The 24562-nt window shown below is 34.5% G+C and overlaps 1 protein-coding gene across 3 annotated transcripts in view; it reads left to right on the forward strand.

The window, feature by feature from the left end:
* The first annotated feature begins 1086 nt into the window (after positions 1-1086).
* Positions 1087-24562, forward strand: part of LOC111048008 (fasciclin-2) — a 283669-nt gene continuing 260193 nt past the window's right edge. For 2 of the 3 annotated variants that reach the window (XM_039437907.1, XM_039437908.1), the window contains exon 1: positions 1095-1787. In XM_039437907.1, coding sequence (XP_039293841.1) covers positions 1718-1787 — 70 coding nt within the window. In that variant the 5' untranslated portion in view covers positions 1095-1717. Of the gene's footprint in view, positions 1788-24562 lie in introns of all 3 variants that reach the window. The other variant, XM_039437906.1, reaches the window with a different exon arrangement.

Below are 24562 nucleotides of genomic sequence, written 5' to 3' on the forward strand. Positions count from 1 at the left end.
CAGTTCGTGATAGAGTGATTCTGTAGTGTACTTTCCTTCTACTACTGTTCCATTTTTTCTCAAGTAAGTATTTGTACAATTTGGAAGACGGTATCATATACAAGGAGTGACCACAGGGAAGGGGGCAATTGAAATTCTTGCGGGAGAAGTCTTAACAACAAAAATAGTGTTTCTAATAATATGATAGATATATGATTAGACAAGGAGGGCGGGACTGATATCCTGAAAATAAGATGCAATAGGGCTTACTTCATAAAACCAATACCATAGAATAGAACATTCTTATAGGTTTTCTCTGTCAATACCATAAAAAATTATATTAATTCATTCACATTACAAAAAATTATCAAATCAAGAAAAGGCACAACATGGAACATGCTCATACCCTAAACTGTCCTATTCCAATTTATTCTATAGCCCACAGTCTAAATCAAAATAGAATAACATATATTTGAAAAAGGAACGTAGTAAGTTTGAGAACTATTAAATGTTAGCCACCTCAAGTGAGATATTATGTGATTTAATGTTCAGCAGATGGACAAGTTAAATTCAGCTTTAGCTACTGCAGCTCCAGAAATAAGACAATGAATGTTCTAATATTCAACATTGATTCAGTTATTGTTAAACAGTGACAAATCTTCCTCGGGGAAATTGCAAAGCGAAAGAATTCAGCATTATAAATTGCAATAAACAATTTAAATGAAAAAGATGGAACATTGATCTCTGAGAGTTTGCAAATGACGATAGGGTTTTAAATCATAGGATGACGTTATTTTTGAAAGAGGTCATCTCAATAACAAGTCAACAACGCTGAAGCTTCACAGTCAGTATAGAATCAGAGATCAAATAAATAATCATAATAAACAATAAAGAAAAAATGATGAATATAGTTTTCTTTACTCAATGATAGAATGTAAGCATATAGAATTTACTGTCTATTCTCACTGGAGCTAACAGTTTACAGACAACAAAGAGCTGCTCGCTGCTCCCACAACAGGTAGTCGACTCTGCAGTCACCAGTCAGGTGTGCACGGAAATGGTGGGGGAACCAGACCAAAGTAGCAACAACTCTTCTGTTTAGTTTACCGGTCGGTAGATGAGGTTAGTTTGATTCAGAACAAGGTAACGTTGTGTCAGTTTTCACGTAAGTCGTGTGAAATCGATGGAAATGTAGTGGTTTCGGTTCAGTTATTGTGTTTGTTTCGTAGTTATCGTCTAGTGTTCTAGTAGGTGTTTGATTTGAATGTATCAAATTGAGTTTTTAGCAGTCAGGGCGTGTGACAAAAGTTTAAATTGATTAGCGTTGTGTTGAAGAGTAGAAAGTCAACGAAGGCACAGTGCCCCCTCCAGCAGGCGGCAGTAGTTGCAGAATACTCCGCTAGTAGCGCTGTTGTACGCTTGCCGCGCGCGCTAACTTTGCACTCAACGGAAACTTCTGAGTTGGAGCGAAGTGTTGGTGTCGGACTGACGGATGGTACCCCGTGAGGAGACGTTTGTTTCATCATTTCGTTGTAGATCGATTCGAATTAATTTTCTGCAAAGTTGAAAAACTTTCTAGTTGCTTTCGTGATGCAATCTCGTTCTTAGCAGTTGAGTGAAACTTTTCGTGGTACTTGTGAATATTATTGCGACTTGTGCAAAGTTTTTGTGGATTGAATATTGCCGTTTTTTCCACCAGGAGTTGAGGAAAACTTGAAAGAGCTTTTCCGGAACAGTCATGGGGAACTTCAGCAGAGGTCGTCTGTCTGATGGAGGGAGCCGTTTAATCTTCTTCATTTTATTATCAGGTTAGTGACTTCCAATTAATTACCATCCTCAATTCATATTATTTGGTTTCCACTCTGAAACATACAAGTTTCATATTCTGGAATATTTTTGTTTACGGTGTTTCTGTTCGTTCTCCTGTAGTCCTGTATCTGTTTGAATACAAATACATAATATATAAACCGAAAGGTTGTCTTAACTGTGATAACACATTTATACCTACAATTATAAGTAACACTGGATTATTCAATTTCCAATCTAATATTCAATTCCAATTAACATTAACTACCATTATTGAATTAGTTTGAAAAATCAACAAGGAATTCTATTTCTAGGCTGCAGGCCTGCAGGCTATTAAAATTGTATATTTCTATACTCTTTTGTATTTGGTAGTTGTTTCACAACATATTGATGAAGGTGAATGACCGCATGCAAAAGAAAAATATTGCACCAATAGGTCGTGCTGATGAGTCACGAGAAAATTGTTCTGCGTTGGGATATGGATATGGGTGCCGTGGTTGCCAAACCACTCACCATCCCCACCTAAATGTTGTTCCTCTCTCTTCAAAAACTCAAGAGAGCTACTAATATACGAGACAATTCAGATAATTCTATTATTTATTCCTATTGTCTTTGCTTATTTACTACACCTTGATAACTCTGTGGTGTGTAATATCTTATTTAATTACCGAATAAAAATCTAAAGGTTCCTTATTGTTATCTATACCAAATTCGGAAAAGAAACCACATTCATCCCATTCCATTCATATCACAATTATTCCATATTTGATATTTGAATTAATAAGAACATTTTGTCGTATTCGTTCAATTGAATTCCATTCCATCTGATTAGCCTACTTCAGATCATTTCATGAGCAGGGAAATAAGATTAATCATTATTTGTACAATAGGATTCTCCCACTGGATTTGAGTCATTAATATGCATATTACAAATTAAAGATTACATTAATTTTTAAATTATATGAATAAGGATATAGAGCTGCCAAGAGTTTTATGATGCAATATTAATAGAATCATGCAGCCAAATAAACAGTGACACTTATTGAAATTTCAAGTGTGGAACTCAACATTTCTTGATAGAATTGGTTGTAACAATACTTAGATTTGAACTGCTTTAGGATTGAGACAATCTTGGCCTAAATGGTTTGCCGCTGTAGGCCGGTCTTTACAAAGCAGTTTAAATCTCTTAGGCCCGGTTGCACAAAAGCCGGTTAAATTTTATCCGTGATCAATTTCACGAGAACCAATCAGAGAAGGCCTTCTAGAAAAGTCGTCATCTCTGATTGGTTCTCGATAAATTAATCCTGGTTAAAATTTAACCGGCTTTTGTGCAACCGGCACTAAGTTTGCTCTCCTGTTCTTCTGCTCCCAAGGAATTTTTACCGGGGAGAATACAGGATCACCGGATCTGGCGCCAATCCCCAGTCACCCAGTGGGGCGATCGATATTGATTCTGAATTCGTTCCAAGCTTTATTGTTTCAAGGTCGATATCGGCCTTTTAATGGAAAGAAACACATTACAGTGAATGGAAGCGAACAGACCAAGAGATTCTTTATAGTCGTGTAGTTTCCGTCCACTATAAATGTGTTTGTTTTCAAAAGGGTGTCTTGGATAATCTTGTTCACCGCGACTAGAAGGTTCTATTCGTATCCTCAATCGGAAAATCAATGAAATCTTGTAAATGTGTAACTGGCGATTTCCTGAAATAAAATTTTCCAATTTACTATGAGTGGTGGAAATGGTTTTGTCGTTTCGAATCTCATTCAGTCTGGAATTAATTATATATTATATATTCCTTCACCTCATTACCCAAGCACATGCCTTTAATCCATGTGGCAATAAAAGCAAAGCTTTTTTCAGTGCAGTAGTAGATTTATTAAACAAGTTAACTGTTTCTAACTAGGAGCAAATGTATAAGTGCACTGGATTTCAAAAACTACTTGATTTGAGCATATCATTTTTGATTCTCAAATCACAAATCGTAATCCATAAAATAATAAAAACATAAATAATATCAACAATCAACAAATAGTTATCTTGATCTAGATTAAAACTACAATAATGTTTCTCTGTATCTTTGTTTTCTCTTTTCATGAATAATTAATTTCTCTTGTTTGCATTTCAATTGACCTTGATATAATGATCGCTTTTTGTCATGTGTGTTACTTATTTTTATGTCCTCGGGTATTGTTATGATCTCATTATCCTGGCATATTTACATTTGATAGAGGTCTTTCCGTCGTTCATATTTTCGTTGCAATAGGCGAACAAACAAATTGAACTTTTCAATGAAGGCGTCAATTGATTGTAGTGGACAGTGTCAGTGATGTTGGCATGTAAATTAATGTATTCAACTTCTTTGTTTTTTATAAGAGTCAGGGTTGGGAAATCAATCGATACTAATGTTATAATAATAAATAAATCATGATACCAAACGTATAACATTTTTTAGATATTTTTAAAAAGTGTTGGTGATTGATTTTTGTGAAGATGAAGTTACTATTTTCGAAGTGTTTTTTTACGTCTAAAATCAATAGCTGTGTTACTTTTCTTCAGCACATTGAAAAAATATTCCTTTCGATTTCAAGTAATACTTCCATTCTTTTCCTTTCTCTTTTTTTCTTTGGATGTTTTTTATACTTCTCAACTGGCTAATAGTCCATCAGTATTACCACCAAATTTGGTTCATATCATTATGATTTATTTGTATATTCAACCAGAGAAAAGTTAGTACTTCTCTATCTTGTACTTAAGTTAGTAAAGTAAGTAGGTAGTTAGTAGAAGTTAGATCTTCCCTTATCTCTGATTCAACTGAACACTGGAGGAAATATTGATGCAAAGATAGTCTCCACTCATCCTTTACTAAAAAATATGCGCTCATCTTTTCCTGTTACTGTATACGAAATCCTACGCGCTTGACTTATCGATGAAGTAATCTCCTGTGCTGTCAATTTGCTCACCTTTGGCTCTCGCATAAAATATTACATGAAATACAAGCAAGGAATTATTATTATTACTATGGTCTCACATGGAAATTGTTAATTGACTGCCACTGAATATTGATTAGTTACTCCCATTCGTTTAATTGCTACAGTCCTCCCCAAAAGCGTACTATCCTTAGCATAAAACTGGTGCAAACTAGTACATGAATAGAAATGGAAAAATTATGGGTCTCATTTGCTCTCTGGAAATAATTTTTGTAGTTAATAGAGAAAAATCTCTCATTTATTTATTCATCCATCTTTGGACACATAGTTTCACATTGCAACCTTTTATCTTGTCTATCTTTTATTTTAGTCCAGCTTCTTATAGTTTTCTCGCAATATGTAGTGATTTTTCAATGCTACCATCTCTACCATTAATGCTGGGGATGGAAACCGTTATGAAAAATTCATTCCATTAACGAACATCGATTTCCTCGTTGCTTCAACTCCTCTTCAACGATTTCATAACGTTTTAAACATTTTCTAATAGGTTCTATGCACTCTGCATTGCATTTCTAAATCCAACAGAATATAATTATCAATACCTCACTGTCTATCGATTTTGTAATACTAGAGAAATTTAATAGTGTTTCGATGAAAGGAGAGTAGACAAATAACACGGTTGACTTGATTTAACACACGGTAGCTCTCATTGTAATAGGGCAACACCTTTTGTATGAAGTCAATGAGGGCATAAGTGGCTTGTAAGCATGGTGTTTCCGGTATAGAGTTAACCCCTAATCGATTGACTTCCGGTAAGAATCGTCTGTGTGTTCCTGATACGAATAACCTATAATTAAACTGGGAATTTTGGAATACACTATACTACAATCTATAACTACTATCCTAAATTGACAGATGTTGCTCAAAAAATTTGAGAAAAAAAGGTAACGTCTTGTAAGCATCATCAATATTCACATTTTTATGGGATCCTATCTTTTCGGTAGAAAAAGGTCAACTGGTAGGATAGTCCAGGAAATTTTGAGACTATTGGGTACACGTCTAGCATATGCTGTGAGGATCGTATGTTGGGAATAGTTGGGTCGATCTATCAGTTTTTTTCCTAGTACATTAAGGTCACCAGATGGTCCTGTAGCTATTTTTTGTGTTTTGATCCTGACAGCTACTCTAGCAACGGTAATTCTGTACTAATCAGCCTAGGTTTTTATAATTAAATTTTTTCCGGATCAAAACAAACTTCATTTTGGAGAGCAATTTTTCTTCATGACGTTGGTGATAATAAATTATTTTGTTTTATTAGTTACAAGTCTGGGGATGTTTGTAACACAGTTTGAACGGAATCTTAGCAGCTGTTGGAATGAATCAAGATATTATGCTATCATTTTGAGTGGTCCAAGTTATAATGGATGTGGAGAAAGATAGGGGAACGCGTTGCCGATTCTCTGCCTTGCCACTGCCTTCTATAGAGGATAGTTGATACCGGTATATCTGATGTAATATTAATTGTTCATTCTTGTTAAAAATGAACAATTTTTTTTATTCGTCAAGAAAAGTTATTCTCCAATGATAAATTTCCATAATTGAGATTTTTTTGTTAATCAATTCACATTGTTCAGTGTTACTACTTTGCTTAAAAACTATCTGGTAAAATTGCGGAGCTAGAAAAGGATAGCGCTATCTGCTTTGTGGAATGATAGAGAAGGATAGCAACACTGATCAAGTACTGCCATTATAACGTGGACATCACTATAGTGTGCAACCATGAAACAGTCATTATAGTGTTATAAGTGGAGAATTATCCACTAAGCTATAGATAAAAAAGTTTCAGGAATATTTGTATGAGTATCTATGAAAATTCAGAGAGTAATATTCTATATTCTCTCGTCTCAAAAAGCAGCAGGAATCAAATAAACTAGTGGTTAACCATTACCATTATAGTACCATTGGAAAGTTACCATTATAAATGCCACTATTCTTGTCAATGCTGAGAAAAACAGAGAAATAACTCCCAATAATAATGCTCTCGGAAAACGTGGACCAAAAGAAAGAATCCATGTTTTGGTATCCTGCCAGAAACTGGACATTATCATTTCGTATTTTCAGGCTATCATGGCGACCCCAAACTTAACAGGGCTTTCGATGTAACACATTGTAATGAAAACATCGTACATTTACAGCATTCACGAGAGCTCTTCTCTTATTACAACTCTTCACAACATCATTTTTCAATTGATCCATAATAATCTAAAACTATTTCCTTTCTCCGTATCATTTCCTCAAGGTATATTTTATGGAATTCCGTCGATGAATTTGTGATATTTTCAAAAGGGGCCAATTTTCCTAATCAATTTATGAACAACAAATTCATTCAATTTTATTTTATTTATTCTATTAATTTGTAGATAATTTCTATGACAAATACAAGAAATTGAATTGTGGAAATGATGTTGAATAACCAATATTGTGAAATGTGAATATTTTATTTTATAGACAAAACATTTAAAATTTAAGTTTTAACATAATCATCACCAATCATTGCCTGTTAAAGGTGCCCAAAATGTTGATCAATGTTGGACGCTGACTGATGAACTAGTTAGGCTTATGTGGTTAGTCTAGTAGATCTTGACAGAGTTTAGTTACTGTTCTACTTCTACATATTGCTATTACCTACTTGTGACTTTCTAATTCGTTTAATCTGAATTAGACCAACTCATCCCATCTACGTTATTTTAAAGCAATTGATTCTAATTTGGAATTTCAAGTCGGTGTTGTAACCAACTACTAACCAATCGTAGTTACAACTTAGTTAAAATTACTGTAATGGGACTGGAACCAATATGCAGGTGAGGTTAGCCAACTCAATTCAATGTAATGGAAACTGCTTTTGCCACGCTGCTAGATTGGTAGTCTAACGTTGGTGAGGAGAGGGGGAGAGAGGAGTAAAACTCATTAGTAAAGTTGTTAAGGTAACTGTCTGCTTGCATGTGTGTCAGTCGATCTCAGGAGACGATGGCGAAATTTTAAAATCCAAAACCACATCGTCGCAACTGAACTGCAGGGTTCCAAACTAAAACTTTGAATCCCCTATATATATGAGCTCTCCTCCTAAATACTTCCTCACAACCATTACAACAAAGTTATCGTTTAAACTCGAGTTGGGAATGGGATTCGAACTCGTCCTATCTTTCTACATTTTCGAACATGCTATCAGTTGGATCCGTTCGGCTGGATTGCATTGCATTATTCGTCCCGAAATCCGTAATTCCGGCTACAAATCAATGAGAATTAAGCGCAGTCTGGATGTAGTTGGCATCATGTGGCTGGCTGGCTCTTCCTGGGACATTGTTTCTGTTTTCGTGTCTCAATAGTACTCAATGTTAGTGCCATTGAAGCGGATGGTCTAATTAAGCTGCTCTCACATTCATCTAGAACTAGAAAACAAGGATGTGTGATAACTGATACTATAGCATTGCATGAATATCGTCAATATGCAGTAATATTTCAATTGGTAGGTTTTAGGTGAATTTTTAATATAATGTATACCTCTAATATTTCTGTCACTGTCAATAGCTTTTTTGCTGTTGGTGTTATATTACGAAATAGTTGATATAATAATAATAATAATAATAATAATAATAATAAATCATTTTATTTGTTTCGACAATTATTGCCATACAAATGAGTTGAGTCATTTACACATGAATATAGATAACTTTTTGTATATATAAATATTTTTTTTTACATCAATATTATAACATGATAAACCAATCATAATGCCACCAACCAAGTACAGAAAAGTAAGAATGACTAATAACAGAGATTGAAAACATGAATACCTCTATACATCTAACCTATAATATCTTAAGGCTGGCAGTGACTGATAACTATCGTAATTATCATGCTTATCTATCGGTGGTCGACACCATATTTTCTCTCTTGATAAGTGCTTTCACAGTATACTGATATACCTGTTTGATTTTCTCATCATTAAAGTTAGATAACAGTATTATCAATTTGTCTACATTTTGAACTACATTATTTACATAAGGTAAAATATACTGCAATCTAATATTTTCATATTCCGGACAAATCAATAGAAAATGTATTAACGATTCGAAATCTAAATCACAGGCAGGGCAAATTTTCTCTCCGTCAAGCTGATATCTCTGACCGTTTATGTGTAAGAATGTACTCGTGTTTGATACTCTGTACTGTGTCATACAACGAATCATTTTAATTGGCAGATCATACGTTAGCTGTTCTCCTAGTTGATATTCGGGATTAAACAATTTATAAAAAGGAGAACTTTGCGAATTCTGAGCCAAGTATCTATCCTCATACATTATTTTCATTACATATCTTTCAAGAATTCTCTCTCTACTATTATATAGTTCAATAGCATCAAATTCAATATCGTTCCTTAAATTTTGAAACTCCAACAAATCCATCTCTCTCTGAACAATAGATAACCAATTAGAACTGAAGTTGGTTTTCAACAGTAGGCGATAACAAATGAAAGGGTATCTGGACTCTGGCATGTTCGCAATTCTTATCAGCCAAGATAGACATCTTTTGAGGATATGAAATTTGAGCCTTGGTCTATTCGCCTCCAATCTAACACACCAACTCGGCGTCGTACGCACCAGCAAGAGCAAGCGCTTCAAAAAGAACAACTGAACAGCTTCCACAGCTTGCTCACAACCGAAACCCCACACTTCACACCCGTACAAACTCGATGGTATGATAACCATATCTAATAATTTCATTTTCCCCTCCCATTTCTCAGACCTCACCTTGGATAAAATGTTGACAGCCAATATTGATTCAATTTTACCTCTATTAATTGAGCGTTTGCACATCTCTGTATATTTACCTGAGGATTGGAATATTACTCCTAAATAATTATAATTTTTACAAATTTCTATTTTTCCTCACCAATCACGAAATCTCTATGGCTTTGCTCAATCGACCCTTATGGAATGGCAAAACTTTGGTCTTAGCTGCATTGACCTTGAGTCCTATTTCTAAGCTGTACTGATAAAGACATTTGAGCTTATTTCTCACATCAGAAATGCTATCCGCCAAGATGACTATGTCGTCTGCATATTGTAACATTAGTACATCGTTGTCTCTATCAATGTGTAATCCATGCATTCCTTTATCTCTAAAGTAAGTTTCTATTGCCGATGTGTACAGAGCGAAGAGAAGTGGGCTGGCCGGGTCACCCTGCAAAACGCCTCTTGTCAGTGGGATAGGTTCGGATTGTAAACCATGCAACCTGTTCTCGATTACCAGTGAGAAGTTCGAGTACATATATTGAAAAACGCTAACTACTCTCCTACTTAATCCGAGTTCTCTCATTTTCTGAAATAGCCTGTTATGCGGGATAGAATCGAACGCAGACTCATAATCAATAAAAATTGCATACATCTTTCTCTTTTTTACTTCCATAAAATATTTGACTACTGAGTCTAGAACGAAAATATTATCTAAGCATGACCTATTTTTCCGAAATCCCGATTGACTTTCCACCATGATCCCACTCTGATCTGCCCAAATTGCTAATCTTTCTGTTAATATTCCAGTAAAAATTTTTAGAATACAATTCGCAATAGATAAGCCTCGGAAATTCCTAGGATCTTTTTTACAGCCTTTCTTATGCAATAGGAATATTTTCAGCTTTGCCCAATTCAAAGGAATTTCCCCAGTCTCCATGATCAAGTTGAACAGGCTTACTAACAGGTGTTTTCCTTCAGGTGCCAAATATTTGAAAAATTCATAGGAAATCCCATCCAAACCTGGAGCACTCCCATTTTTCAATCTCTTCAATTTTCTTTCTAACTCAATCATTTCTATCGGTCTATCGAGAAAAGGATGCTTGACGTCGAAGAATATGCACTCAATAGTTCTTTTTTCAGGTCTGTATTTATTTTTAAAAAAAGATGTCCATTCTTCCAAAGTTATAGAATCATTATCGATTGATTTATTGCCCTTTACTAGACGAACTGCTCGCCAAAATTCTTTAGCATTTGATGAATTCTGAAATTTATTTTGTAAGTTATCGTTGAACTGCTTTTTCTTCTCTTTCATTTTATTTTTATAAATTAGTTTACTGTCCAGATATTTATTAAAACAATTTATATCATGTTCTTTTTTCTTAAAATTCCTATATGCCTTACGTACTTCCCTTTTCAGCCTATTACACTCTATATCGTACCAAGGTTTATTTTTGAACTTGCTTATTATTAATGACTTTTTTACCATGCCCAGATTCTCTGCCTTATTTTTTACTGTAGTCATAAAATTCTCAGCCAAACATTCTACACTTTCTTCGCTCGCATTAAATTCGATTGGCAATGTTAATTCAGACATATATGCTTCTTTGCATGCATCACTCCAGCAATATAACGTTCGAAGTTCATTTGGCACGGTCTGCGCTTCTCTATCAGATTCAAATTCAGTGTACACAATCAGTGGAAGGTGATCTGAAGTTATACAATATCTGAAACTATTAAATCAGTAATATATTGAATACTTTCGAAATTGACCCAGACCAAATCTATTAAACTATTTCCATTTGAATTATGAAACGTGAATTGCCCAGGCATGTCACTCTTACATCTACCATTCAAAACATAGAATAGATTCTTTTCCATAATATTCACCAAATCCTTCGCGTTCCTTGAAATACATCTATCCTGAGAAATCCTATCTGCATAAAGATTTGAATTTGTGAATAAACAGTTATCTATAGAACATTGGTTTAGATCCCCCATTCTCAAATTAAAGTCACCCCCAATCAATACAGGGAAAGACGAAAACAATATTTCATAATATTTCAAGCATTCCTGGAATTCATTGAGACAGTGCACAAGAGAATCAGGCTTAAAGTTAACTAAACATAATATAATAATACGGCCCTTTGGATTTTCGACCTTGACAATTATAATAAACTCTCTAGCTTCAATCAGCGTTGCTTTCAAATTTTTTTTCACTAAAACTAACAAACCACCACTGGCTCTACCTCTTGAATTTGACAATTTATCTGCTGTTTGATTAGAAGCTACATATTCATTAAAGTCTCGAGCATGGAAAGAGTCAGTTAACCAAGTTTCACTCAAGCCTATCACTTCATGAGCGTTAAATAGTTCTATTTGTTCCTTATCTAAATTAAGCACGTTATTAATACCATGAGAGTTCCAAAAAATTATTTTAAAATGTTGATATGATAGTTGATATAATATGAAAAAGTTGTAATGGTCAGATTAAGCATTTTCAACATCTTGTGGTTGATCCGTAAGGTGCATGGAAATCACCTTTTGCACATTATGTGTATCTTGACTAATTGGTGAAAGTATGTCTGTCAAGTAGGAAAAGTAATCTATTTTTAGATGGCTCATTTATACTAGCTAGCACTGTATTATCATTCTGTCATAATTATTGTCAACCCTCTGGTAAACAGTTCTAATTTTCCACGTCAACCTGTGAGTTACTAATGAATGCCAACAACATCATTACCGTGATTACAAATATTTACGTTTCTGTTGTTATCCACAAATTCGATCTGAAGATATTTTAATGGAAACAAGAATAAATCAAATATCAATACACGGATCCAGAGTAGGCCGCCAAACGTACATAATGACACAACTTATTTGGATGTAAACTTCACGTATTTGCTCATTTTGATTTGATTTTTTTAAGTAGGCCTATTCTCTCAATCCACTTGTAATGTAATCCACTTTTCTCCTGATTGATTTTCGTTTGAGGAAGGGCTGCTAGTGAATTTTAAATATAATTTCTCTGTTTACTTCATTAGAAAAATATTCTATCATTAGAAGTGTTACTTATCCACTGATAAATACAGAGATAAATACTGATGATTTCTAGTACGGTACAGATTCTGAAAGTGTATTAGAAAATTTCCAATTTGATTTATTAGTTTTTAATAAACACATAAGATCTACATAATGAAATAATTAGCTGACTTGTTAGAGGTCCATTCAGTTCTCGAGGAAATATTTGGTTTCAAAGAATAAAAATATTGTCAATCGTTTTTCGTATAAAATCTGAGCCTATGCCAAGAACATACCATGAGTAGTCAATGTAAAACCACACTTCCTGATTGACATGCGTCATGCTACTGGAATTCACATATTCAGATATCTGGCTTATTATCTTGTACTATTGAGTTTTTTTTACGATGAACTGCAGCCTCTCACATTGCACTGTGGAATCCTGAGTTCATGATAACAATAGAGATATGAATGCTCTACCAGCCTTTTGCTCAGGACTGTCTCCTGCTATTGTCGCCAATTGTCAGTCTGGCAGTCAAGGTCAGGCAAGGAACGACCAGGAATGTACTTTTATTTTTGGTTGGGCCTGTACACCATGAATAATATAGTTGTACCTTTGTGATTATACATTATAAGACGTACTTCATACTAGTCCTGCACTGCTATGTTGTGAGAATTGGTTATTTAAAATATCCATAAAATTTAATTCTTCAGTAGATATTCAACTGTATCACATGAATAATTTATTCATCTTTTGAATTAATTAATAATAATCAATTCTGATAATATTATATTCATATAGGCCTACGGTTCCCCAATCACAAAAACATAGAATTCTTCTTGTCTTTGTACTAGCTGATTAGGTATTTGTGGTATCTTCCACCTGCGAACAGCAATACGAATACAACAATAAATTGTTATTACAATTCTCAGTTACGCTTCGGTTATTCTTCTTTCGGCTCTTGAACGGAAGTAATTATTGTGTTTGCATTTCAAGTGCTCCATAATTGTTTGGTGGCTTGTATAACTGGCAATATATCTACGTTGCGTGTGAATTCAGCTATTAATTCTGTTTTGCATATCTCACATTCGTAGAGCATCGTATAATTAAAAACTGTTTTTTCTTATCCTATTGCAATCTTTGCTATGCTGAAGTTTGTCATTTTTCAGTAATGAGTTGTTTATGGATTAAATTCCCATTTTAGTTTGAGTTTACAATAATTTCGCAATTACAATTAATGTATTAATGCGTTAATTTAAAATACACAAAGTGAATCGTTTGGTTTATTGTGAGTATTAATATAGAATCATATAATTAGCTCAGTTATTAATTGGTCGAGTTGAAACCAGTCACAGTGCTGTAGAATGCAATGTAATTTACTAGAGAAAAATCGCTTTCCGGTGGTTCGAAACCCACTGAGAACCATAGCTCCCCTCATCACTCTTCACTATCCCTTTCATAACCCAAGCATTGGTGCTTATATGGACCACCTCACTGAGAAATCCACATTTGGTAATTCTTCAGTAATTCAGTATTCTCCAGTAAATTCCCCAAAAAATTTAGTAAATTCTCCAGTAAATACAGTATTGTCAACTGAAAATAGTTCGTCTGTTGGGGCGAACTCTGCTCAAATATGTGAGTTCGTATTTGGTAATATCTAAGAGCAAGTGTGGCGCCTATGATTTATTGTTGTAGTGACTGATTTCGTGAGGGAACCGCAGCTGTTGACATGAAAAAGTTCTAAAGAGGAGGCGAAAGTCATCTGTTGTTTTAGTTGAGTGCCGACTCTGGTCTCTTAGTATTAGGCCGAGTCTGAGGCGTGATGTGGTACCCCATTAAGATAAGAGGCAAAAACAGGAATGACACGTCTAGAGTTAATTTAGAGTAACAATAATTTAGAGGGCTGCATCAGAGACGAACAGGCGGGTCATGGAAGTTGGGATATTGTGACGTAGTGCTCTGTTCTATCCGTATCTTTATATATTTTTCAACCCTGTCATCAAAACCTATTTCATTCTTCGGGCATTTCACCTGAAACAGCACTTGCTTTAATCTTATCGAATGAACTAACTGCTAACTGTAGCCTCTTTCCATACCAGTTTATTCGTATCATTGATCAAGTAACTTTTAGAGAGCTTTTGAAACATATGGATAAAGTTAAGGTTTTAATATAATATAGAATCTGTGAAATATTCATCACAAACCAAGTAGGCTCAATATTGTTGGAAACTATTCAATTATCGATTTTTTCCAATTCTCTGTTTCACTTCACTTATTTCATATTTCATTATTCATATACATTTATATATAACTTTTGTCCAAATTTTTCCACTCTGTTACTCACTTCTCATTTGCTTTTATTACATTAGAAGTAAGTGAGTGTAAGAAAAAGATTCAATTGAATTTTTGGTGGAATATTCTAAGAGAATAAGACTATTACAAGTATGGTGTTTATTTCAATGGTGAGTGATATTCAGTACTTTTCTTCAAATAGGAAATTGAACTTTCTAAGTCACAATTTCATGACATGCCCTGAAATTACCAATGTGATTGACCACTGACAAATCACAAACTATAATCTGAACATGAGAATTTGACTCTTGTTAATTGTTATTGATTTGGACATAAAATCCTTTGGCAATTTATTTCCTCATTTTAATAATTTGTATGTACGGTGATTTATTTTATAAATCTTTAAATCCATACATCAAACTAAACTTATCGCAGTATCTAGTTCGTAGAACATAGTTTAGTAGGTGATTGACCTTGTAAATGACAAAAATTGACTTGGCATTACCAAATGAAAATTTCAGTTAATTACAAATTATAATATTTTCAGTTGACGAGATATTTTTCTGTTTAGAATTCTCAGTTGCATATAATATACCTTAAATTTCATTGCCTATAACATTTTTTTAACTCAGTAATTTTCCGATAGAAATTTAAATTTACGTTGTAGTTTTCACCTGATTGCTCAGGAAAATGTGATAAAACTAATGACGATGACATTGTGATAGAACAATGACTGATGATACTTGCAAGTATTGGATGGTTATGTAATGATAGGTATTTCATTGTCAAGCTCATCATTCGCCAACAATAGGAAAGCTTGAAAAAATGTTGTGTCCTTGTTTCTACTCTTCAACAAATAGTGGCAGTTAAAGATATTTTGTAGGTTTAATCTTGAAAAACATATTTGTAAGCCGTTTATATTACAAATTATCAATCATTACTCGCTTTTCTATCTGACTAATATCAGAGACAGATAATAACATTCAACGTTGTATTTACTCTATGCTAAAATACTCACTTGAAATGACATTACTTATATGCTAAAAACAGGAAAAATACTGTATATTTAATCACTATCATTCAAAAAACTTGGAATGCAGTGCCATAATTCATAATGGTATTAAAAACAAAATTGCTCTTCTTCCAATAATAATATGTTGTCAAATCCAGAGAGTTATTTCCAATATTTTTCAAAAATCGTTATCTTTTAAACTGTATCACTTTGTTTTGAATTAATTTGAATCTGAATGATATTAATCGACAAAACTCTTCGTATTATCTGGAGTAGTAATAAGTTTGCAGCTATCAATTCCTTGAATCAACAACATCGTAAAGCTTAGTAAATAAATCTGAGATATTAAAAGTTGATGGTAGATATTTTCGCTAAAGATTCAGTAAGGTCTAGTGAGTCATCAGTGGGTGAAGTCAATAATAGCTGGCGATAAAAATTGATTTTATAAAACCTAGGGCCATACTCAATTGCTGATGAAATTATCTGATACAGAACAGACGTATCATAAACTATGCAGTTACTTTTAATTACTGTCGTAGACATCCAAGATTGTGGGACAGTTTATAGTGAAGTTGTTTAGAAGGAAAGTCAGGTTCACACATTCTAGCTTTGTTTACACATATGACGGCTTGGGTGTGTTTGTAAGATAAGAGTGGGAGAGAGTGATGAAAAACAGAGTCCAGAATAAAAAGTGGCAATTGACTGCAAGTACTTTCTTCACTAGTGAGATTCACTTTGTCAGCATTGAGTTACATGGGAAGCATTGATGTGGTTTATTAGGAATGCTGCCAGCTTGTAGTGAACCTCACTATTCCATGCTTGCTTCCCAAGTGTCAGTTAATCCAGTGGGAAATGAACTTCAGGAATAAAAGAAGACACTAGAACAAGTTGAGCGTTTGGAATTATAATAATTATACTGCAGCATGAACCGGCTTGTAGATGCGATGTCTTTGTTGGATATGGCTGGGATATTTGGACAAGGGTAGTGAGAGGGATGATTAAAGCATTAGCCAGATACCCTTATGCGGGTCTGTGCCATGTTCTATGTGGCATCAACTGGAGGTTCATCTACAAAGTTGGGAAATTTTTCTTTTATCGAAGCTACGAATTGCTTTTGAGAAGAATGGAGATGAGGACATTTCGTTGGATTTGGCTTTGATGAGGACTGAATTAATAGTACAGCGTTCCTGTAAAACTTCGTAAAGTGGAGTTTGTATTCATTTTTTCTATTTTATTGGCAAATTTAAAATCTTCCCACAGAGGAGGGGAACGCTTTAATGAAATGTAGAGAACTGGATAGATATTCCCAAATCTAAGGAAAACAATTCACTGTACTAATAATGAAATTAATGAAGTTCTTATTAAGTCAGTTTAAGTCTATGAAGTTCAGTGTCATCCTCATTTTCTATTTTTTCAATGAAACTTAATAAAATAGTAGAGATAATAGGCGTTAGTCCTCAATATTTTTATATCATGAATTCAGTTGAATAAGTTTATATGAAACAATTTGCTACATTAGTGATTCAGTCAAAATATAGGTGTCATTGAGTTAAACTTATTGAAATTGTGAAATTGAATGAAATTTGGCAGTGTTCAATGGCGTATAGCACATTTGGATAAATCATAACCAACCGAAACCAAAAGTTTTGATCATTCTCAGTATAAACAGTTGATTCCACCTGTCTATAGCCTGCTGTCATGATTTCCTAAACTTCCAAATAATTTACTCAGCACAAAGATTGCGTCACGTTCTAGCTGCAACATTTCGAAACTAAATTAGCAGAATCTAAAACTGTCCTCAAGTTGACTGTATTTCTGCTGTGAATTTGAAAACGGTGAAATGGCGTCACATAATCTGAATCCTATTTGGATGCAGGCCAGAAACTAAGCTTGACACAATCTCCACTCGAAGAGGACAGGTTCGAATGTTTTGAAAATGGACAGAATGCATTATTTGTGCTGGTGGATAGGACATAGTGGAGGGATAGCACATCATTAGTAATTCAGTGCGCTCCTAGATGTACTGTTCAACCTGGACTCTGAGGTACTGTACTGGTGTATTATTTGGCAACTGAACCAAACCTGAATGCAGGCAGGTCTAGTCTTTTTCAAATATCCAGAACAACCACAGCCACAGTTCAATGCAACTTATCGAAGTTCTCTGCACTCAGTATCAAGCCTACTTCCAGAGTAAATATCAGGACAAACTGCTGGTTATCCAATTGGCTACGTCTGTTCTCCAATACTTTTCCCTGCTCTCACTAACGGAGCTCCATAAATTTCAAATTCTTATCACGGTTCATTAGCTTGGTTTGTTTTTCTACCCTCATCCTTTCTCTTTGCTTCCTTTTTCATCCCGGTATGTTTCTCTGCATTATTCTGTTGTTGCCGTTTCTATCTTGAGGATTTTTTTTTGAAAATACGAACCAAATAAATTTCATAGGTACCTGACGTCTGGGCAACCGTCCAAGTAGGATTTGCCGATCCTTTCCAGTCGCATTTCTGAACTTAATCCCTATATGGTGCCACTTTATTCTTGGAGTGTGCTCGCACTGGCGAAGAATATTTTCTAAATACTGTATAATGTACTATACTGCTTGAACAAGGATTGCTTGAGGTTACGATATCATCCACATGGTGACTGATTAAGAATTATTGGATATGATTGGGTTTCTGATAGATTGTTGTTTACTCAGATAGATTTTGTTCTTATTCACATCTGAACTGGAGATAGTGCAGGGAGGAGTTATGTTTCATTTTCCATCACTTGGATGAAGATTGGGGAATTTAATAATACTATATATATTGTGGGCTTTTGCAATCCTGTAAAATCAATATTTCTTTATTTATTCAACAATGATAAAAACACATAGTCATAAATCATATTTATAAAAAACAGGCTTATAGCCCTTAATATTTCATTCCAGAACTTTGATTGATGAATATATTGATGAATCATACCTCAATTCACCCCGACCCTCTGCTATTGATACTTTGAGATTGACGAATCAGTACAGTACTTATGAAAACCTTATTGATTCATTATTATACAATATTAGATATTATTTTTCAATCAGTAATACATTAATCATAATACATAAAATATCAATTCATTAAATGAACTTCAACCAAGGAACCAATGAGGCATAATTAGTTGGTCAGAAATATGAAATGAGAATCTTCAAGGTGATAATCCTGCAAACTTGCAGAATTTATCATTTAGAATAATATTAACTTATTTTTTAAATACTTATCTTTCTTGTTAGTAAGAGATTTGTCTCTTATAAATTTCTTGATACTTGATCGTACCAGGCGTGAACAACTGTAGAAAAACTGAAATAATACTACTGTGTAAACAGTAGTTTTACATTTCAACTCTGGCTGTGAGCATTATTTCCATGTGATAAACTGATGATAATATATGCCATCTCTCAACTCTTAACCAATATCTTGGAGCCAGTCCCACACTAGGAAAGCAATTCTCGTTTGAGTGTCTGCCAGCAGTTGGATAAATAAGCAGCGAATGTGGATGGCCTTGACAGTGCTTTCTTTTCTCGATGCTCGAAGCTTCTCGACTTATCCATGTCCATGTTGCAGTAGCATGGAATTAAAATGGCAGTTTTGATAGAGAAGTGCAACGGATGACCTTCGCACTCTCGCACGCATCAGTGCGCTCACTCACCTACCAGTTCACTCAAAACTGTCAGCATTCCTTATCAATAACACCAATATTTCCCATTCCACCAACGCTGACAGTTATATGTGGCACTTACTATACCAGTAGCAGTCAGCATTCTGTATTTACTGGTGATATAGATATAGTTGCATTATCATTATCTTATACCGCATGTATATTATCCAGCATGTGCCTTTGTTTCGTTTGGCGCGCTATTTGTGTTCAGTGGTCCGTCCATGTGTGAATGAATGTCTTTTTGTCGGATTGCAATATTTCCTCCAGCTGTCTTATTGATGCGATCACACATTCAATTTTGCATTGCATGGAAGAAGGCAATGTACCCAGAATACAATATTTATCTCTTTTCTGTATAGGGCTACTTTTATAGAAATAGAAAGAAAAATAAAAATCTTAGTACCCTTTTTGAATTATTCAATCGCAAGTGATCACTTGAAAATGGCATCAATGTCCGAAACATGTTTTGATTAAATATTTCAAAAAGGGTACTAAGATTTTTATTTTTCTTTCTATTTCTAGAATACAATGTATTCTGTATGTTACAAGGTATAATAAGAGATTATAGAATGTAATATAGAATGAATGTGTATACTCTCTCTATACTCTCTGAGTGTAATAGTCTCTCCTTTCCATTATTGCTGGATACTGTACGTTGCAATTCGGTTAGCCATCTACAATAGTTCAAAATAATATACATTCTGAGGTTCCGATTTAATCACATTAATTCTACTTTGGGTACTTGATACATTTATTTATCTATAAAATCAAAACTAAGAGAAGAAGAAGAAACGGACCAAGTCAATCTGCTGTCTCTCTTTTTTCCTCCTCCGACTTCTTTTCTACCTGATTTTAATATGAAGTCGATAATATTTTGTACCTTGTTACTACTAATTTATTAGTTTTTGTAATATTCCCAGCATGTTAGAACTATTCATATTTCTCGCTAGAAACAACTGATTTCAAGTCAAGAAACAACCCTCTACTGCAGTGTGTGCTATCATGTGCTATCATTAGGCTACTATGAACGCCTACTATTAGGCTACTTGAAAGCCTCTGACTACGAATACTATTCACGCTAAATGCACATTATTCGGATTTTTATTAATTGATGATTGCAACCTCACTTAGAGTAGGAGAAAATCCATTGTATTTCAATTTCAGAGTTCATCACTGATATCCATAAGATACTTTATGACCCACATTGATCTTCATCCGATAACTTGACTTGTGACTTGATGGATTACACTCTTCCAGAGAACACATTATTCCTCTATTTACTTTCAATTTCGGGCCACTTTATCAGATTTCATCTGTCGTGGTAAAAAATAGCCTTCACACTCTATTTCAGGTGGGACCCAGCTAGGAAACGATCAACCCTTTCTCTCTTTGTTCAGCAAAAGCAAAATTCAATTTCTTTTCCTCCTTCAATGAACGTCTGTCCCTAGTGGACCGGATAATGCGGTGGTCACCTGTTTCTGTTGACCCCCTAGGGTGGTGGCGGGGGAATCACCCCCTGGACCCCCTCTCGGTCGTTGGCCAATCCATTTATCTTGGTGGTTGTCGATTGGACATTGAATAGGCCGCAATCGATCCCTGAGACTGGATTGGCTCCCGCTGGGTGAGGACCGCTGTTGGCTGTTGGATGTTGGCCTTCTATGTATGTCAAATGGATCAATGTTGATGCACGGATCCCTGCAGATTGATTGTATAATTGCTTGATTAATTATACAAACCTGGTAACAAGGCCGGCCGCTGTGACATGGCGTGGCTTTGAGCTCCACTCAACCTGTTGACATATCACATTAATAGGAGGCGTAGCTTATCGAACCATTTTTTATATCGTGGGAATTGTCTCCAATCACTTCGAATACAGATAGGAGTGAATGTTCATTTCCTAGGTGTGCCCATCTTTATTCCGCTCTACGTTTTATCCTCTAAAGCAAAACAAATAATAATCAATAAATTTATTTTCTTTAAAAAATACAATCAAGCAATTGAAACATAAAAAGTACAAAATATCTACAATACAATAGGTTTATGAGAAAATATGGAATTTAACTTCATTAGGAATTAACCTACTTAACTATGGGAAACCCATGTACTAGAAAAGGTGTAAAATAAGGTGTAAAATGTTAAAATAAGTTGTTTTTCAAAGTGGATTTTCATTAGTATTTTATATCTTGTATTTTTAGCTGGTAAAAATGTAAAGTAAAGTGAAGTAAAGTGAAGTAAAGTATATTATGTTTTGTAACATAACATTTTGTATACAATGTTTTGTAATAATACTATATTCTGCGAAATAAATCAGTTTTTGAATTGAATTGAATGACTTGAGAAATGAGAAATGACAAGAGTAAACAAGTGTCAGATCATTATTTAAAAAATGACTTCTTGTCTTCCGTTTTAAAATGTCTCAATATCATCAAAAACTCCAGATTTTTATTTTTTCTATGTTGTCTGTGAGAATAATTTTCAATGTATGGTGTTAAAATATTCTAAAATTAAATTAAAAATTCAAAGTATGAGATCAGATTTTCTGAAATTACAAATTTCTTCATTTTTTGTGAATGATTTATTATCCCTTGTTCAGATCATGTACATCCATGTATTGAGTCTTATATATTAGTCTAATATATATTCCTTCATACTCTATTTATTATATTTATTCATAAATTCCTTTTATATATTCCCATTCATCATGTTGAAGAAGGCTTCAGTTCGAATTCTGGGATTCAACGTCAATGATCAGACATGAACTACAAATAAATCATAATTGTTGTGAATATGAGGGAATAGATTCATGTGATGAATTCACGACGTTCAGTGAGTGAACAGGTTCATACTGAACCGTTATTTGTTCTATTCTATAACATGATCCAAAGAAAAGCTAGAAGCTTATTTACAAAGAAGAACATTTGTAGGAACTTCAGTTTCATCAGCGAGATTGTATTGATTACCTCATAGTCGTCGACAATATTATACTTTGTTTCAAAGCATCTCCCAGAGGGCATGATATCATGGACAATAATAGTAAAACTCTAGTACTGTTCTTACAAATCGTTTGTGACTTCATTTATTTTTCCCATTCAGTTGACTCATTCCAACAATTGCGATCTCTCTTGTTATGGAAAACTACATCTTACATCTATTGTTGCTATTAAAACGGAGACAACATCTATGGTTGGCGGAACCTCATCCCTATTTTTGAAGTCACCCTCTTGTATCGGTGATGTGCAATCTTTGATGCCACTATTGTTTCTTTGGGTGACGGAGGGAGGAGGAGAATAAGATTGGTGCGATTCATCATGTTCGTTATCAAGAAAGTTTGTCAGGGTTGGCGGCCACTTGTGATGGTGTGGGGGGTGGGGTGGGGTTGGATGAGTAAGTTGGTCCTTCGGGCTGCTGTGAAAGAATGGGAGGGCAAGATGAATCGTTGTGTACTTAGGGTGGCATTTCAAGCTAAGCTGGTCTTCTCTTGCATGCATCCATCGAAAGGGATGTTGAGGAAGGCTTGCGGTCTTATATTCCCGGAGGATTTCACCATTTCTCAGCTCGTGTGTGCGGGAAGGACAAGGACGGAACTGAGAGAGACCATGTCTAATGAGCACAAAGTATCTGCCAGATCCTCTGAGCCTTCTTGTGTCAGATCCGAGTATCGGAGCTAGATGGTGTAACATCAATCTGCCCTGATATGACAAACCCTCTCCCAGGCTTGTAATGGACAAATGATACGACTTCAGACCGCATTTGGTTTCTAAGGGCTTCCAGAATTGCCTGTTATGTGAGGCCTGGCTTTTAAGGCAGCTTTTGTTCCCTTCTGTTTAGATCAATTGCAATCTGACCATTGTTCTGTCATTTCTTGCCCCATGTGTTTCTCATTACGGGTTGTGTACGAATACTTTATCAATGCTTGTTCATCTTTTATTTCTCTCATCGCAACTCATTCATGAAAGATGGGTCTGGTAGGAGGGTTTATAATTGAAGTGAAGTTCTTCTCTTGTATACATTAGATGAATTATTCAATATTTCTGTACTCTCAATGTCTTGTCTAGATTAGATATTCTGGAAGTAGAAATTTACAATTTAATTTACTGTGATCACAATCCTACTATGAAACTCTTATAAATGTATTCTGTACTCTTCACGGAGAATCAAATGCAGTGAAAACTTGAGTAGAGAATTCTCTTATTGAATTTTTTGTCTTTCTTCTGTTACATCAAGTCTGTTGATTAAGATATGTGATAAATGAGACTTATTGTATGGTAGAATTCACTTGGATCAAATGATTGTGTATCTAGATCTACTCCATAGCCTACACTTAGCCAAAGAGTTTGTTTCACGAATACTAAAATCATTCTAAAAATAAAGATTTGAACTGCATGATTGTTTCTCTATAAGCGTGAAAATAAATGAGAATGAAGTGTAGATATAAAAAATCCAGTGAATTTTAATTTCGATGCATAGAAGATTCAGTCACGAGGAAACGTTCCACTGCATTAGGCATAATATGTAAGTTTTTTCTCGTTACTCAACCCGCTTTAGTTCACAAGTCAGTTGAAGCAATACCTACTATTACTTACTATTAAGTAATAGTAGGTATTGGTTGAAGTAGCTGGAATCCAAACAACGATGCCTATTGTGGAAACTAATTTCCAAGACATCCTGAGAATAGTGTCAATGTAGACTCAATAGCGTCAATTCGTACATTATTAATAATTGATATTTTTAAAAATACTGTAGCCTATTAAAACTTGGAAAAAATTTTAATATTACCCAGAATATGAAATACGACTAAACAAAATCTTCACTTCATCATCATCAACGTCATCATTCCTCTCATCGCCCAAGTACAAGGCATGTAGTGTCATGTGGGCATCATACTCAGCAAAACTAAATGTCAGTTGAACAAAGTGACTAAAGGTTTGACCCCGTTGCATTAAGCTAAAATTCAAAACTTATCAATTTGAATTATCGGTCATAGAGAGTGGAAGCCCAAATAGAGTGGAATCTCTTCTTTTAGTACCTCTGTTTATCTG

Source organism: Nilaparvata lugens, chromosome 11 (assembly GCF_014356525.2).
Source record: "Nilaparvata lugens isolate BPH chromosome 11, ASM1435652v1, whole genome shotgun sequence".
Classification (NCBI taxonomy): Eukaryota; Metazoa; Arthropoda; class Insecta; order Hemiptera; family Delphacidae; genus Nilaparvata; species Nilaparvata lugens.